General features: G+C 44.2%; 1 protein-coding gene across 1 annotated transcript in view; it reads right to left on the bottom strand.

The window, feature by feature from the left end:
* TTC23L (tetratricopeptide repeat domain 23 like) overlaps nucleotides 1-16214 on the bottom strand; it is a 41986-nt gene extending 25772 nt beyond the window's left edge. Inside the window, 4 exon segments of the mRNA XM_024754656.1 lie at nucleotides 6764-6887; nucleotides 10948-11155; nucleotides 14998-15072; nucleotides 16130-16214. Of these exon segments, the coding sequence (XP_024610424.1) occupies nucleotides 6764-6887; nucleotides 10948-11155; nucleotides 14998-15065 (400 nt within the window). The 5' untranslated portion in view covers nucleotides 15066-15072; nucleotides 16130-16214.
* Nucleotides 16215-16553: the final 339 nt, after the last annotated feature.

Here is a 16553-nt window from a genome sequence, read left to right as displayed (position 1 = left end):
TGGCGATAGAGATAATTTGAAAGGACTTGCATTTGATGCCTGCAGCCCTCATATGTTCCAGATGTGCAGGTCCTTAGTGAACTGCAGCAATGGGGACACAGTTTCTCTGGAAGAGCCCTAAAAGTGACCCAGAAGCCGAGAAGTCTTTGTAGAACACTCAGAGATGCCTGTTCTGTAGGTCTCAACTGAAAAGGAAACTGGACTCTGTGGTGAAAGAGAGGGCTGCATCTCAAGTTACCAGACGACAGTGGTCCTCAAATTGCATGGAGCGTCATAAGCACCCTGTTAAAATGCAGATTCCTGGGCCTCCCATAGTTACGGTTCACAAGTTCTAAGGTGAGAACCAAGGATTCAGATTTATAACAACTCTCTTAGGTGATACTGATGTAGGCTGTCTGAGGACCACATTTGGAGAAACAGTGAGTTAGTAAAGCCTTTATACAGGAAGTGGGACTCATCTCCTTTCTGAAGAGTAGGTAGGGTTTTGACTGATGGAGAAGAACAAGAACGGGTTTCCACTTGGAGTAAACAGCCTGAGGCCATAAAGACAGAATAAGCGTGTGTGTGTGTGTGTGTGTGTGTGTGTGTGTGTGTGCGTGCGTGCACACACGAGCACACTCGTGCACACGTGCACTGGTGGGGTGGGGTTGGGGGGTGCTGTAGTATTAGCGAAGGCTGTAAGAAGACCAGTCTGCCTGAAGGGAGGTTTAAGTTGAAAGACACATAACGTATGAATTGGATGGAGAAAATGGAGTCTTGGGTGCCAAGTTGAGGAAGCTGGACTTGATCTGCTAGGTAATAGGGAGTCTTCATAGGTCTTGAGAAGGCAGCGGCAACAGAAAACTCTGCCAGGGAATCAGGCCAAGACACCAAAGTAGGAAACCGAGAGTCTTTTTATCAAATAGGCTACTTTCCACAACCATTTGGGCCCTTGGGAGCGTGTCAATAAGGAGTGCACGAACCACATTTAGACGCTTCCCTGGGTCCACAGGAGGGAGAAAAGTGAAACTGGATGAGCTACTGAAAACCACCCCCAAATCAGCACAACATTGCTTCTGGGCTCCTAAACAGAAAACAAATCCTAAAGTTGTTCTGAGGCTTTGCAAGGCTGCCCCCTCAGCTCCACACCCCAGCCCTAGGGGCCCAGTGCTGGCTGTGAAATCCCCAAGAGGAACCCTTTTCTTCTAAACTCAGCAGCTAATTGAGTATATAGTTCCCTGTCTCCCCTTCCCCATGCCCTGCACTGTGGTCCTTCTGATGAAAAAGCTGAGCTGGTAACCAATGGACTAAAGTAAACTGAACTAGGATCTCGATTTAAAACAGCTCATTCAACTTTAAAATCAGCCCTAAAGAAAAAATGACTCCTTTACTCTTCCCAGAATCCACTCTGATCTCCAAAGTGGAGTGCGTGTACCCCTATGGGTATGCAAGATGACATAAGGATGTGGGGAAAAAATTAAAATTTCTCTGCTTTTAAAAACAATCTTTTTTGTTTTCTATTTTTATGAATATAATATTACATAATATTTAATACTATTGTACATAGTTTATAATAAGTACATATTTATGGAGAGTGCTCAAAACATTTTTTGTGAAAAGAGAGCTAATTCTCAAGAGTTTAGAGACCACTGCTCTAGACAAATGCTTTCTAAAGTTTTCAAGTATGAAAAAGCTCCTTTTTCATTAAAAAAAAATCTGTGATAATATTTTTATAGCATTTCCTACATGAGAAAATTCAGGATGACAAAGTATGAAGAGTCAGAATCTAATATTCTGAAATGCATTTGCTTTTTACTAATTGCAAGAACACCCTCTTTTATGTAAAAATAATGCTCTGCACATATGTGTCTGTGTAAGACTCATTTCCTCTCTCTCTAGAGGATGCTCACAGATCGGTGACCTTGTTCCCTAACTCCAAGTCCCACCTCCCTGAATCCGATGTCTGTTCCAAGACCACGTCATTTTCCTTTACTTGCCCTCCCCAGCCAGGGACATCAGGCTTCTCCCTGCACCAACAGGGCAGCAACTATAGAAGTAAAAATCAGGGTGGCAGCAAGACCTGCTTCTGGAGCCTGAGATTCAGAAATCACAAGGGCATATTAATGAACTGGAAAAGCGGTCCAGAGATTGTCCACCAAATGTATCGATCATTTTGCTTTAGTTTGGGGTAAGATTCCACCACTGATTTCTGTTACTCTGACTCAGGCCACAGAGAATCTTCTCGGAGCTACTCAGTCTTTGGAGGCTGCTGTTGTCACCTTTGACCATCACCTATATTTAAGAAGTTCTTGTGGTACAGTGATTACGACAGCAGGGTCTTAGGGCCAGACTTCCAGGTACAGAAGCTGGCTCAGCCACTTACTACTTGAATGAGTTACTTAATCTATCTGTACTTCAGTTTATTCACCTATAAGATGGCAATGAAAATACCTCCCACCTCGTACGGTTGTTGCAAGCATTAATTTAATTAATTTATGAAAAAGGATTAAATAGTGCCTGACACCGAAATGAAATGAGTTTAAATAAATATTAGCTGTTGTCATCATCATTACTACCAGGGTCCAATCCCCTTAAGCAATTTATTATTTATGTATGTCCTTATGTACTCTGGACATTCTTCATAAAGCTGCTTACAGAAGGCTGCCTTCTCAAACGCACACTCACTTCAGATAGGTACCAGGCTTCCTGAAGGTCAGATCAACTGCTCTTTATCATTCCCTGTTGTTCCTGTACCAGCTTTTTTACCAACTAGACAGAGAAGGTAGGGTTCATGACTTATGCATCTTTTTCGAGATTTCTGCAACACTTAGAGCCCCAGATACTTGGAAGGTTCCCAGTAATAACAGGCTAACAAATTAATTCATTGCTTCATTAATAATAGGCAAAACACCAGGAAACTGCTTGCCCATGTTACTGTCTTCTCCTTCCTGAACACATGGAAACAGTGGTCACACGGTGACCAGCCACCTCCACCTGCCCTTTTCTCAACCACTGAAGCCCTAGGCTCGGGAGGGTTCTCGCCAGGTCAGCTGGTGACAGAGTTCCACTTCTAGTGTCCCTTACCCTGTTTCACCAACCATCAGTCTTTTACACTCTCTGCTTCGCAAAGGCCTCGCGTTTTTTTGTTATTGACTCCTGAACCCCGCTGCATCGATGCCATGGCTCACGGGCCCAGCCGCTCCACGGCATGTGGGATCTTCCCAGACTGGGGCACGAACCCGTGTCCCCTGCATCGGCAGGCAGACTCTCAACCACTGCGCCACCAGGGAAGCCCGATTGCTCCATTTTTTAAAACCTTCAAACTCTCTATCTGGCTCCTTCTTCACTGCCTAAAATGTTCCCAGGTCGCCTCCTCTTATAAAATTAGCTTCAAATGACCTTTCTGCCTTCCCTAGCTACCCTCCTGTTTCCCCTCATCCGTTTCACTATGCAGGACGTGGCGTACATACCCTTCACTATGCAGGACGTGGCATATATAGCCTAGGCTACCGGCCCATGCCTTCCCCTCATCCCTGGGATCTGGCGTCTGCTCCAACCCTTCTGCAGAAATGGTTCTCATGAAGTCCCCAAGGGCCTCTTACTGAGTAAGTGCACTCGCAGTTTCTTGTATCCCCATCTCATGGCAGCATCAGACACCTAGGCTGCTTGGCTTCTCCTCTTGGCTCCCAGGGCACTGCTCTAACTCAGCTCTCCTTGATAAACCTTCTCTATTGGACTCTTTGCTCACTCTACCAGGGTCCTCTGTTCCCTTCCATTAATATGTCCATTCTCCAAGGGTCTGTCTTTCCATTTCTTCCTTTTCTTCTCTCTCCTCTCAGAAGTTTTATCAACTCCTATAACGTCAACCTCGGCCTTCATGCTTATAATTTTCCATTTCCCCTCCCTCCCTAGTTCTGGTCTCAAATATTCTTCCATGCTTATGATTCCCCTTCTCTCCTCCCCAGTTCTGGTCCCAACTTTCCAGCACCTACTAAAAATATACTTGTGGATTTCTCCGTTGTAATTCAAAATCAATATATCAAAAACCAGACCCACCATTCCTCTCCCACTTTGCTTCCTTTCCTGACCGGCTTATCTCTGATGATGGCACCTTGAGGGGCCTGAAACTTCATGGTCATCTTGGGGCCTCACTTTTCCTCAACCTCAAATCCAATGCCATGTCCTGCCAATTCTTCCTTCACAGCCCTTTTTTAACTATCATTTTTGAATAGGTAATACATTCCCATGGTTCAAAAGTTAAAATTATATGGAAAGGTAAATGTTGAGAGGTCTCACTTCAAATTCTATTCCCTTTCACAAGCAGCCTCTAGGTAACTTTTGTTTCTTTCTTGTGTTTCCTTCGGTGTTTCTTGATGTGAATATAAGCACATATTCTCATTTCTCTCCCCTCCTTCTTACCTGAAAAGAGTTATGTTACAAACACGGTCCTGCGTTGTGCGTTCTCTGTTGCCTAAAGATGTATCCAGGAGATCTTTCCCTAGTGGTAGATAAGCCCTTTCTAAGGCTGTATATACCACATAGTGTGTATTAGTCCAAGTATGATGAGTATACTTGGTTGTTTCCAGTCTTCTACTATCATAAACAATGCTGCAAAGAATAATATCATCCATTTAAGTGTGTATTCAGGAAAGAGTCCCAAAAGTGGGATCTCTGGCTTAAAAGGTAAAGGTATCTGTCCTTCATAGACTCTTAAATCCTTACCTTCTCATTCGTGCCCCCTGTCACCAGCCTGGTTTTACACCTAGAGGTAAACAGCTAGATGAGATAGCTTCCATTCTAGCTATCATTGCTAGACTGACCTTTCCAAAAGCACACTTTGATTTATTCATCCCCCTGCTGGAAAATCTCTAATAGTCCTCCTTGTCTACCAAATAAATGACTAATTCCTCAGCCTGCCCAAAGCGCCCTCCTTTCCAGGTTCATCTGAGTGGTCCTTACCGTATCTAGCCAGCGCTGCTGATTACTTTCTAAACACACGCTGCACTTTCCCACCTCCATGCGTCTGCCAGGCCTTGCTCTTCATCAGAAATGCCCACCCCTTCTTCTGCCTACCCAACCCTACTCATTTTTAAAGGGCCTTCTTGAATGGCACCTCTTCCTGAATCTATCACTTACTACCTTCAGTCAGAAATGATTTCACCCAGCGCCCCCAAAGCCCTGTATTTAAACCAGTCCCATGGCCTTCTGGTGCCTTCCGGTGCCTTCTATCGCAGTTGTCCGTGGGTAGCTCACCTTCCATACGAGGTTGTAAGTTCTCTGAAGGCAACGACTGTGCCTTCTGCCCCTTATAGTTCCCAGAGCCCTCGTCAAAGAATTTCACATATACAAGTGTCTCATTAAATACTTACTGGAAGACCATTTATTGAGAGAAATCAGCCTTCTGGCTTGACGCCCTTCCCCCATTGCTGGAAAAGGCTCCCAGGGAAATGAGCCAGGCAGGTCTGCTGGCCATAAAGCATGCACACGTGCAGCGAGGCGTGAGCACACACAGACGCATACGTCCCGCCTACACGGGAGCCTGGCTCATAAATTCTGTCTATTTTGCAGCAGTTGCAGGATTAATGACAACAAAACTAAGTGGAATTCAGCAAGCACTTCATCCCTCTTGAAGGTCCGTGATTTTTCAAAGCTTTCGCTGTTTTATTTGAAGGACCACAGACTTCAAAAAAAAGTTAAAGTGAAGAAACTGGGTAAGGCCTATACCTGAAATAAGAGACCCTAGGCTATTCTCAAGGTACGGTCATAATCAAAACCTATTCTAGAAGAACTCTAGGCTAGGCCTCAGAAAGTCTGGGTTCAAGACTGAGTGCTGTTATATTATGTGGGCACTTCAGCTAATCAGGAAGTTGTTTTTCCCATCTAGAAAAAACAAACACACAAAAAGACCTTCTTTTACAGGAAAACTTTTTCCCCTCCAACCTACTACTCAAATGTGGTTCTCCATTCATGTGGCAGGAAGAACTGTGAATTAGGGAAAAGAGGGTGGTGCTCCCACCATCTTTTATAATGTAACCTGTTTACCGGTCTTGAGTCAGTCTGGAATCTAACTGGAAAAGCAAAACTCAAAGTCTACTGTGGCTATTCATAGAAAGGGTTGACTTCAGAAGATGAAGGCCAACCTCCTTCCACAGACCTACCATAGTAATCTCTCTAAAGGAAGGGAGGCCGTGTCTGCCTGCCCTCGGTTCAGACATCCCCCTCAGATGCTTCTGGTACTTTCCTCTCAGGTTCAAGCTGCCATCACCTCAGGTCAGAATTTCAAAAATAGTTACCTAAGTTGTCTCCCTGAATCTGGGCTCTCCCAGGGCCCAAGGAGTATACCTGTCGGTGCCAAACCAAGTGTCAATGACTTGCCAACTGACAATTCCATGGGTCTGTCTTCGGCCTTTACCTCATTGACCTCTCTCTGCCATCTGACCCTGCTGAAACCACACTGCACTTCCTTTTGAAACCCCTTCTCTGCCCTTGGCTTCCATGACTCGGCCCCTCCTGATTCTATTTCCTTGCTGGCTCCGCTTCCGCTACCCAACCCTAACGCTCTTGTCCTCCAGGCTTCTGTCCTCTGCTTTCCTTCCCTCATTATTACCTTTACCTCTACGATCCCTGTCACACTGCCCGCCTCATCCATGGACTTCCCCGCTTCTTGACAAGGTGTGAGTTGGGGACAGGATGGACCCTCCCCTGGGCAACCCCACCCCGACTGTGGTTCTGTGTGGGCTCAGTGTGGCTGGCTCCCCCAGACCCAGCCGGGGAAATCGAGTACCTCTCAGTGTCACGTAGCCATAAGCCAGGGTGGCCAAAGCCTGTGCACATTTCCAGGGTTCTTCCCCAAAAATAATCCGAGGAAGGATGACACAGCGAATCAGCTCCTTATTTGCTAGGGTATTCTGCAGAGAGCAAACAAGTCATTACACTTTTTGGGAAGGAGGAAAATCTCCAGCCTGTATCTTATCACTGGATTGCAGGACTGCGTCCACTGTCAACTTTTTCTCTCCTCCCCGCTTCCCATCCCACAGCCAATCCATCAAGTCCTCTTGGCTCCACCCTATTCCTAAGTCCTAAAGCTACACACTTCTCATTTCTGCCACGTGTACCTAGTCCAAGCCACCCTCATCTTTGACCTGGGTGACCACAGCCCCTCCTAATTGCCTCCACTCTTGCCCCCCATAGCCTACTTTCTACATCATAGCCAGAGTGACTTCTTTTAACCTCTTATTGTGAAAAGCTGTAACAGTATACAAAAAGAGCATGGAGAGTGAGTCAGCTTCATCGCTCACAGCCAACCTGGTTTCATACCTATGCTCCTCAAGCATCCACCCTCTCCCTCTACGATTTTGAAGCAAATCAAAGATATTAAATCATTTCATATTTCATAAGTATCTCCAAAAGATACAGACTTAGAAATATAACCACAAAATCACTATCTCACCAAAATATTAATAACAATTCCTTACTATCGGATACCTAGTCTCGTAAACCTAATAATTACCTCATAAAGCTAACATTTCTTTTACAGTTTAATTGTCCATACACTGAGATCAGTCTCCTGAGTCTCTTTTGATCAGTGGGTTCCACCTCCATTTCTAATTCTTTGCATTGCAAATTATTTATTGAAGAAACTGAGTTATTTGGTTTATAGTGTTTCCCAAAAATGGAAATTTGGTTGAATCTTTATGGTGTCACTCAACATGTCCTTCCAGTCTCCATTCTGCCTTTATATTGGTGGTTGATTTAGAAGTTTGGTTACCTTTAGCTTTTCTTTTTTTTAGCAAAACTACTTCATATGTTCTACCATCAGAAGACACCTAACCTTGGGTTGTCTCTTTCTGATAAAAGCACAACTACGTGAATTAATCTATAAAAGATTATAATACGCTGATATCCTAATTCTATCATTCCCTCTTCATATGTTAGGTGGAATAACTTTATAAAAGGAAATCTCCTCTCATCTCCTTCTTAGTTACCCAATAGTACAGTTCGTATCAGAAGGACAGGATACATGATTTCATCATTCTCTTTATTTAGCAGCTTTCCAAACAGTGAGTTCATTCACTAGCATCCTCCGATGGTGACCAAATAGCTAGTTATTTATCATTCTTCTTCTTATTATTATTACTATAAACACATCTGGATTTTTAAACAAATCTGACGTTCCTGAACATAGCAAACTAATTTCTAACTTGGGGCTTGTACACCTGTTGTCCCCCCAGCTTGGGACCCTCTCACACATCGTTACCCTCTTCTGTCATTTTCATTGCATTCACCTCAGAGAGGCCTTCCTTGGCCACCTTATCTAAAACAGACTCTCACCCCATCACTTACTACCCCATTACCTATTTGATTTTTTTCTTCATGGCACTTACCTCTCTCTGATTTTGCAGTAACTATTATTTTGTTTGTCTATGATCTGTCTCCCCAAATAGAAAATAAGTTCCTCAAGAACAGTTTATTCCTGGGGCTCCCCTGGTGGCACAGTGGTGAAGAATCTGCCCACCAATGCAAGGGACACAGGTTCGAGCCCTGGTCCAGGAAGATCCCGCATGCCGCAGAGCAATGAAGCCTGTGCGCCACAGCTACTGAGCCTGCGCTCTAGAGCCTGCCTGCCACAACTACTGAGCCCACGTGCCACAACTACTGAAGCCCACGTGCCTAGAGCCCGTGCTCCACAACAAGAGAAGCCACCGCAATAAGAAGCCTGCACACCGCAACAAAGAGTAGCCCCCGCTCGCCACAGCAATGAAGACCCAACACAGCCAAAAATAAATAAATAAATTTATAAATTTAATAAATAAATAAAAGAACAGTTTATTTCTCATGTTCACTGCTGTTTGCTCCATGCAGAGAGGAGGCGCTCATTCAGTATTTGCTGAATAAATCATCTCTCAATTGGCAAAGGTAAGTATGAGGCGGGGAGAGAGCCCCTGGCTCTGTAGAACTGACAGGCAGAGCTCTCTAAGAAATCAGAGAACTGCACCTTCAGGTCACAGACGTCAGTAACTCTACAAACACAGTCATCGACTGGCTGCGCTAACTGACAAAGTCAGGCATTCATTTCCCAGTGAGGTGAAAACGGCACTTCAAGGACTCAAAAGCCTGGAGTTTCAACCCTCTGTTTACTGACTGTGATGTTTGGGGCAAGATCACCCTGAGTCCCAGCTTCCTTTTCTATTTGGAAATCTATACCATCTACCTCATGGAGTTACTGTAGGGAAAGTGAGTCAACATCAAAGTGATCCAAATCTGTTACGTGTCATCTGAATGTAACCATTTACAGAGTAACACACAGACAGAGTGGTCCAAGGACTGCTCCCTTCCGATCCCCATGATTCCCGTCCCCCCACCCCATCTCCTTCCTACCCTGATGCTTCACCCCTCCCAGCTCAAACACACAGACGCAAACAGTGTTAGAGGGACATTTCCCCTCGTGTTTTAGAAACACCCATTCAGTCCGAATTTTTGAGAGTTCTGCACAGGCTGAACGCACAGTAAACACTAAGTTCTATTCTGAGGGAGAAGCATAACATCACGAAAAGTCACTGGAATGAGAGTCCAAAGCCTTGAGTTCTGTCCTGGCTCTGGACATTCTGTATTCATTCATCCCCACACTTCCCGCCCCGGGGAAATTGAGACAACCAGTATGGGCTCTAGAGGTCAATCCAGGGCTGCTGCTCCTGCCACCAACATTCCTGTCCTTCAGGGCTGTGAGCGCTGAGCTGGGCTAGATATAACTCCTAAATCTGAATCTTTGTCATTATCCAAACTGGTCAAGGAGCTGTCAAGTCTTTCTTTCTTTTTTTTTTTTTTTTAATATTTACTTATTTGGTCGTGCTGGGTCTTAGTTGCAGCAGGCGGGTTCCTTAGTTGTGGCTTGTGAACTCTTAGTTGCAGCACGCATGTGGGATCTAGTTCCCAGACCAGGGATCAAACCCGGACCCCCTGCATTGGGAGTCTTAACCACTGCGCCACCAGGGAAGTCCCGAGGAGCTGTCAAGTCTTAAAAGCCCACACTTGCATTCCGCAGCAGTGGGTACTTGTCTTTCTAGAAGTGATCATTCTAGCCTGGGTTTATGAAATATTATTGGATCCAGGTCAGGATGATGGTCCTTTGCAAGTTTCTGGGTACTGTACAGAGGTAACTTTATATTATAAATACATCCATCTAGGGAAGTATCAGCTTCTATCATCTCCCTCTGAAGTGCCTCTCAGCCTTTCCTAAGCCATCTGCAGAGTTTTATTTTTCACACATGTACGTTAAGATCATTTTTTCCTTTAGCCAGGAATGGCCAGGAAGTCAGTAAGTCAGCACATGAACTCCTTTGTTGATAAATAATGCTCTGGGAGCAAGCCGGTGCCTGTGTGTTAATCGTGAGGGTCACTGACATGCTTTCTCGGGTTCCCGCATTTTGAACACTCTTGCTAAAGGCTTGCTCTGAGGTCCTAGTTCCCAAGTCCTTGCTTTGCTCTTGAAAATGGATACCTACACTCTCTGACCCCTGCTGCTACCGCCCACTTCCGGTCCTTTGGTTTGCTTATGATTCCACTGTAACCACAGGCATCTCACCGTATCCTTGCCAGGCCTGAGCCTAGACTCTGCCTGGCTACCCGTTCTCAGCCTCCTGCCTCACTATCCTGGCCTTCTTGTTACCCAAAAGATATTATTCTGAAACCTTTCAGGAGAAATCAAAATATGATTTTTTAATTAACGTAATCAAACAGCAACAGGGAGAAGCAAACAATTTTTAGTTTAAAGCTAGGAGCACAAACACTCCAAGGAGGTATGCACAGTGACCCACGTGTGGAGCCCGAAGGCGGGCTGGCTACCGACTATGCTCTGCTTTCTTTTCTTCCACTTATAGAGAAATATAACACCTTCCTCTACTTCATGTCCTTCGATCTGCAATTAAGGAAGAACTTCTCTAGTCATGGACGTATTTTTAAATGGAAAACCCAGTGAGTTTTTTGTTTTATTATCATTTTTCCCTTAATCAGCTGAGCTACTTTCTTCTGGGATTGGGCCAGTTTCTCTTTGGGAAGAGACATACGGTCTATGGCCTTCTCCTCCTTGGCTTCAGCATCTTGTTCGCTCTCTCCAGACCCACTAGTGGGATACAACTCATCTGTTTGCTGATGCTCTGGGATCTTGGTTTGCTGTGACCTGTGGGTACCAGAGAGGGACACGGAGTCAGGTTTAACCCTGCATATCTCAAACAAGGTAGCACTGAAGGACAGAGCCCTCCCAACTGGGGGCTAGGAATATGATCTCTAAAATAAACCTGTAGAGTAAAGCTAGGTGGTGAACTCACGTCACCTGAAAAGCCAAGAATTAGAACGGCAATGTAGTGGTTCCAATCAAACAGATTTAGGGAACCTCCCACCTATGGCAGAGTCGCAGCCCTGCTGCTTACCAACCATATGACCCTAAGTAAGTTACTGGTTTGCTTCACTGTAAAATGAAGTCAATATGAATACCCACCTGATGAGGTTATGGGATTAAATCAGATAATACTCATAAATCACTTAGCCTGCTATTTAGTAAGTGCTCTTTTAACATTAGGTATTCTTATTTTATGAGCTCCATGACGTGAGGATGTTGAATTGGAAGATCTCCAAGATCCCTGATGTTCTAAAATTCTGATCCAAACCAGGGGGGTAAATGGACATAATGAAATAAGGTAAAGGGAACTAACATTTTGAGGTCAGAACTTCATGTGTCTTCTTTCATACTTCTTAAAAGCTTCAACGTAAATAGTAACTAAAGAGGATGTGGTCCCACCAAGGAGAGGGGAGAGAACCCACACTGGGTCAAGTGCAGATTCAGAAGAGAAATGACCTTCTCAATTATGTTAGAAAAAACAAAACAAAAAAGCAAACGTGTTTGAGAAAGAGCTGAATGGGTTGAAAATCTCCCTCTTCCCAGCACCCCCTGCCCACCCCCTTACACACACACACACACACACACACACACACCCCATGCAGATCTCAGACTATGATGCTGAACATAATTATGAATGGGTAATTGGTATGATAAAGATAAAAGTCCAAAGAGTTAATCTTACATAACAAAAAAGATAACCATATCCTAACTCTACCAGAGACATCATAAAGTGATCCAGAAGAAACAGAATTCTAAGATATTAAGAACAACAGAAATTTTAATTATTAATAAGTTCCCCCAAAGGAATCACCTTTGTGTTCACGATAGCTTTTAAAAGTTCAACCATAGTATAGTTTTTAAAATAAAATTTGTCTTCCTTTTCCACTGATAAGTAATGAATTTTCATTGTAAGAAAAACAAAGAGGAAAATTTAGAAGGAAAATAAATGTCAATTGCAACCTTTTACACCAGGTTCAAATAAATGACATCCTAATACCCAGCCAGAGTCCTGTTCTAAATAACCTATGTTTATTTAGGCATGTGGGCAAACCAGGTTATGTGGACAGGACAGCAACATTTCTTCAGGCCCAAGCCCAGGGCCCAGCAGGACTGCCTTCTGCCCACAAACGGAAGTGTGCTTTCAGAAGACATGCAAATTCAATGGAAAAGCCAGGGAAGGCTGGCGCAGCGCTGTAAGCAGGAGACAGGTGCTGAACCTGCCTGTTCTCTGCCTACTGAATTCCGTACTCCTCCTCCAACTCGAATGTCACCGCTGCTGGAAGTCTAGCACTGGAGTAGCAGTAGAAACACCCTCTACAGGGCTTGCAAAAGTCTTCTCCAACTTCTACTATAGTGCGAATCACGCAACAGTCTCATTTTCAAAATCTGCTTTTGTTTCGGAGTCTTCTTTGCTTCCTAGCCAGTTAACTCCACCAGGGCTGGGGCTGAGTCTCATTTGTTTCTAAGAAACCCTGATACCTGGCTCACAGTAAAAACAAATAATGGCTGGTTAAATAATGGAAAAAGAAAGTGTAAGGCCTTTAGGATACCTGAAAAAGACTGAAGGTGGAGGAAGTCTGTGACAAGAGATCATAACTCAAGAAAACTCACGGAAAGAAAGCTCAGTCCCTCAATAGAAGGCTTCGCATAGGCTGCATATTTCACCCACCTGAAGCAGAAGTTCAATATACTGGGGTCACCAAAGAGATTACTAATTTTGGATATTAAAAATTATAAGCCCCAGGGGCTTCCCTAGTGGCGCAGTGGTTAAGAATCTGCCTGCCAATGCAGGGGATAAGGGTTCGAGCCCTGGTCCGGGAAGATCCCACATGCAGCTGAGCAACTAAGCCCATACACCACAACTACTGAGCCTGTGCTCTAGAGCCCACGAGCCACAATTACTGAGCCCACGTGCCACAATTACTGAAGCCCACGCGCCTAGAGCCCGTGCTCCACAACAAGAGAAGCCACTGCAACGAGAAGCCAGCACACCACAAGAGTAGTCCCCACTCGCCGCAACTAGAGGAAGCCCGTGCGCTGCAACGAAGACCCAATGCAGCCAAAAATAAATAAATAAACAAATAAATAAATTTAAATAAATAATTTTTTAAAAAAAATTATAAGCCCTAAATATTTAAATTTCAGCCTTGAATGAAATTAAGCTGAGACCAAAGGGAGCAAGCTTCAACAGCAGGGCCTCAAAGGAAGTAGAAACACTGAGGTCTTGACAAATTACTTGAGACTGCCAAGCCCTGAACTAGCTTTGAACATTTTGCTATGAAAGGTAAAAAACATGCCTGGAGAATATTGACCAGTTAGATATCTGGAAGGATAGGCAGAATAAAATAATTAGGCCAGTTAAATGAAAGATCTGCTAGGTTTCTAACTTATTCTACATGTTGCCATCATAAATGTGAATTCTGACTAGTAAAATTAAATATGAATTATCTGATTATTTCCAAGATACTCTACATTTTTAACTTCAATTTTATATTTGTATAACCCTTAACCTTAAGATATTTTATGAGATGGTACAGAATTACGCTAATACGTTAGCTGCTAGTCTCATGTGGCTATTAAGCACGTGAAATGTGTCTGGTCTGAACTGAGATCTGCTGCAGATGTAAAACACACACCGAAATTCAAAGACTTAATTGAAGAAAACGTATTTCATGAATTACGTTATGTAATATTTTAGATATATTGAAATAAATAAATATGGTGTTAAAATTAAATTTACCTGTTTATTTTTATCTTTTAATATGGCTACTTAAAAATTTAATATTACATTTGTGGCTTGCGTTATATTTCTACTTGATAGCATTGGTATAGAGCAATGGTTCTCAACCAAGGGTGATACTGCTCTCAGGGGACATTTGGCAATGTCTGGAGATATCTTGGCTTGTCACAACTGGGACAGTGCTACTGACATCTCATAGGTAGAGACCAGGGATGCTACAATGCACAGGACAGCCCTCACAACAAAGAATTATCGGATCCAAAATGTCAATAGTGTCGAGGTTGAGAAACCCTGGTATAGAGGAGTGGTTAAGGAATGGACTCTGGAGTCAGACTGCCCAGTTTGAATAGCATTTACTAGCTGTGTGACTTCGAGCAAATTGCCTAACCTCTCTTTAATTCATATTCCTTACCTAAAAAATGGGGTAATCACAGTACCTCCCTCACAGGGTTTTGGGGGAATTAGTTGCGTTAATATGTGTAAGTACTTAGAACAGTGCCCAGCACATAGTATTTGCTCAATAAGTATTAGCTGTTATGATGTGAAATTTTTAATTTACTTATTGTCTCTTTATTTCATGAAACAATTTCAATTTCTCATTAATTTTTCTATATTTAATTCTCCATGACTTTACCAATCTTCCTATAAGTAACCTATCTTTATTAAAAAAAAATTGAAATTTCCCTTAAGTTAGGAAAAAACATTTGTTTTCCATCTTGCATAGGTTGCACAAGTACAAATGGACGTTAGAGCAGAACCATTATTAGCATACAACACAGAAGCTCAATCTTCTCTACTATATAATACGCATGCAAAGTTCACCAAGGTTTGCCTTAAGTGGAGGTCCCAATGTTTCAGGCCGCTGAGTGAATATGATACTTACAGATGGAAGCAGAAGTCCCACTAGGTGTCATTGCTGACAGTCGGGATGCAGATGGGGCTGGCTCGCATCTTCTTCCTACCAAGAATCACATGTGAGGTAGCTTTAAAAGAAAACGCTTAGAAGTCTGTTCTGTTTTCCCTTTGTTGGATGCTATTAGCATTAAAATGAAACTGCCCAAATATATAACCCATCCTAAATCCACAAATAGACTATACACACACACTCATGTATGGAGACCGTGGAAAGCAGAAATTAAAGACATTTGCCAAATTAAATCCCTGAATCAAATTTCCTTCCTCTAATTTTTACTTCACATTACCTCCAAAATGCCCTACCTTTTTTACCCCTTAAGCCAACACATTAACAGCTCCTGAATCAACAAAACTATCATCTCCTACTCAAGTCAGATACTGTTTTTGCAGGTAACCAGCTCTCACTACTAACAGTGTATTTGTTGGTTAATTCTTCTCCGTGTCCCTTGGGCCATCTCACTACTTGATAGGTGATCCTAGTTAAGGAGCTAAAACACATGCGTCTGTTTTGGTTGCTGTCATTAGCTGATGGGGGAAATGACTGAAACTCATGGCAAAAAATCTGATTTGTAATTATCTGCTAAATTGAACCCTCATGGCTATCCGTGTCGCTTAAATCAAATCGAACTCGAACGCAGTTACTTATTGAACATTGGTACCCACCAAGTCCCTCATTTCACCCTGCAGAATGTCACTCATTCCCACCTGAGCCCTGAGGAGCTAGCTCTCTGACTCAGACTCCACAACATTCACAATCAAAAGACCAGAAAGGAAGATTCACTAATTTGTCTTTCTCATCTCTACTTTCAAAACTGTGGCCAGGGCGAGGGGTTCTGACGTCTCAACCTCCTAAATTCTGTTCCTGTGCGGTTTCACATGGCCCTGAATGGTAACACCACTATCACCCTCCTCTCTCAAGTGCAAATCGCTTCCTTATTTTCTGCCGTCGTCTCGCCTTAACTTTGTAAACCTTAACACCACATTCCGAGCAACGTCCGGGCTTCCCCTGGCTTCTATCCTGTGGGCGGTGCCCCGGCCGCAGAGGCTCTAGCCCGAAAAGCGGGCGAGGACGGCCGAGAGGCAAGCGTGACGCGGCGTACCTGGCCGAGAGCAGAGGAGCCACGGCCCAGAATTAGGCTTCCCGGCTCCCTCAGTCTGGCGGCTCGGCTTCCGCCGGCGGCTTCAGTACTGGCCTCTTCGGACCTCGTTCAAGGCGCCGCTAGGCTGCCTTGCGGAAGAGAGAAGCTCACCTAGCTCTACCTTTCCCGCCCGCCGCCGGAGTTCTGGCTACTGAGACAATGCGGTTACCATGGAAACTGAACGTTGCGGGCGGCGCCCGCGCCTGTAGCCATGGCGACGAGGGGCACTTCCGGCCCAGCGGAATCCCGGGCCATCCCCGCAAACCATAGCTGCCGCCGCACCCTTGCCTTAACGGTCCCCGCGGGCGAGGCTCGGGCGACCTTAGCTTCGTCCCCACACTTCCCTCTGCTGCGGCTGAACGGTCCATTACTGTTTTTCTTAAAG

This window comes from Neophocaena asiaeorientalis, unplaced genomic scaffold (genome assembly GCF_003031525.2).
Source record: "Neophocaena asiaeorientalis asiaeorientalis breed wild unplaced genomic scaffold, Neophocaena_asiaeorientalis_V1.1 scaffold229, whole genome shotgun sequence".
Lineage (NCBI taxonomy): Eukaryota > Metazoa > Chordata > Mammalia > Artiodactyla > Phocoenidae > Neophocaena > Neophocaena asiaeorientalis.
The sequence above is the reverse complement of the archived record's forward strand: the minus strand, read 5'-3'. Positions and strand labels throughout refer to the sequence as shown.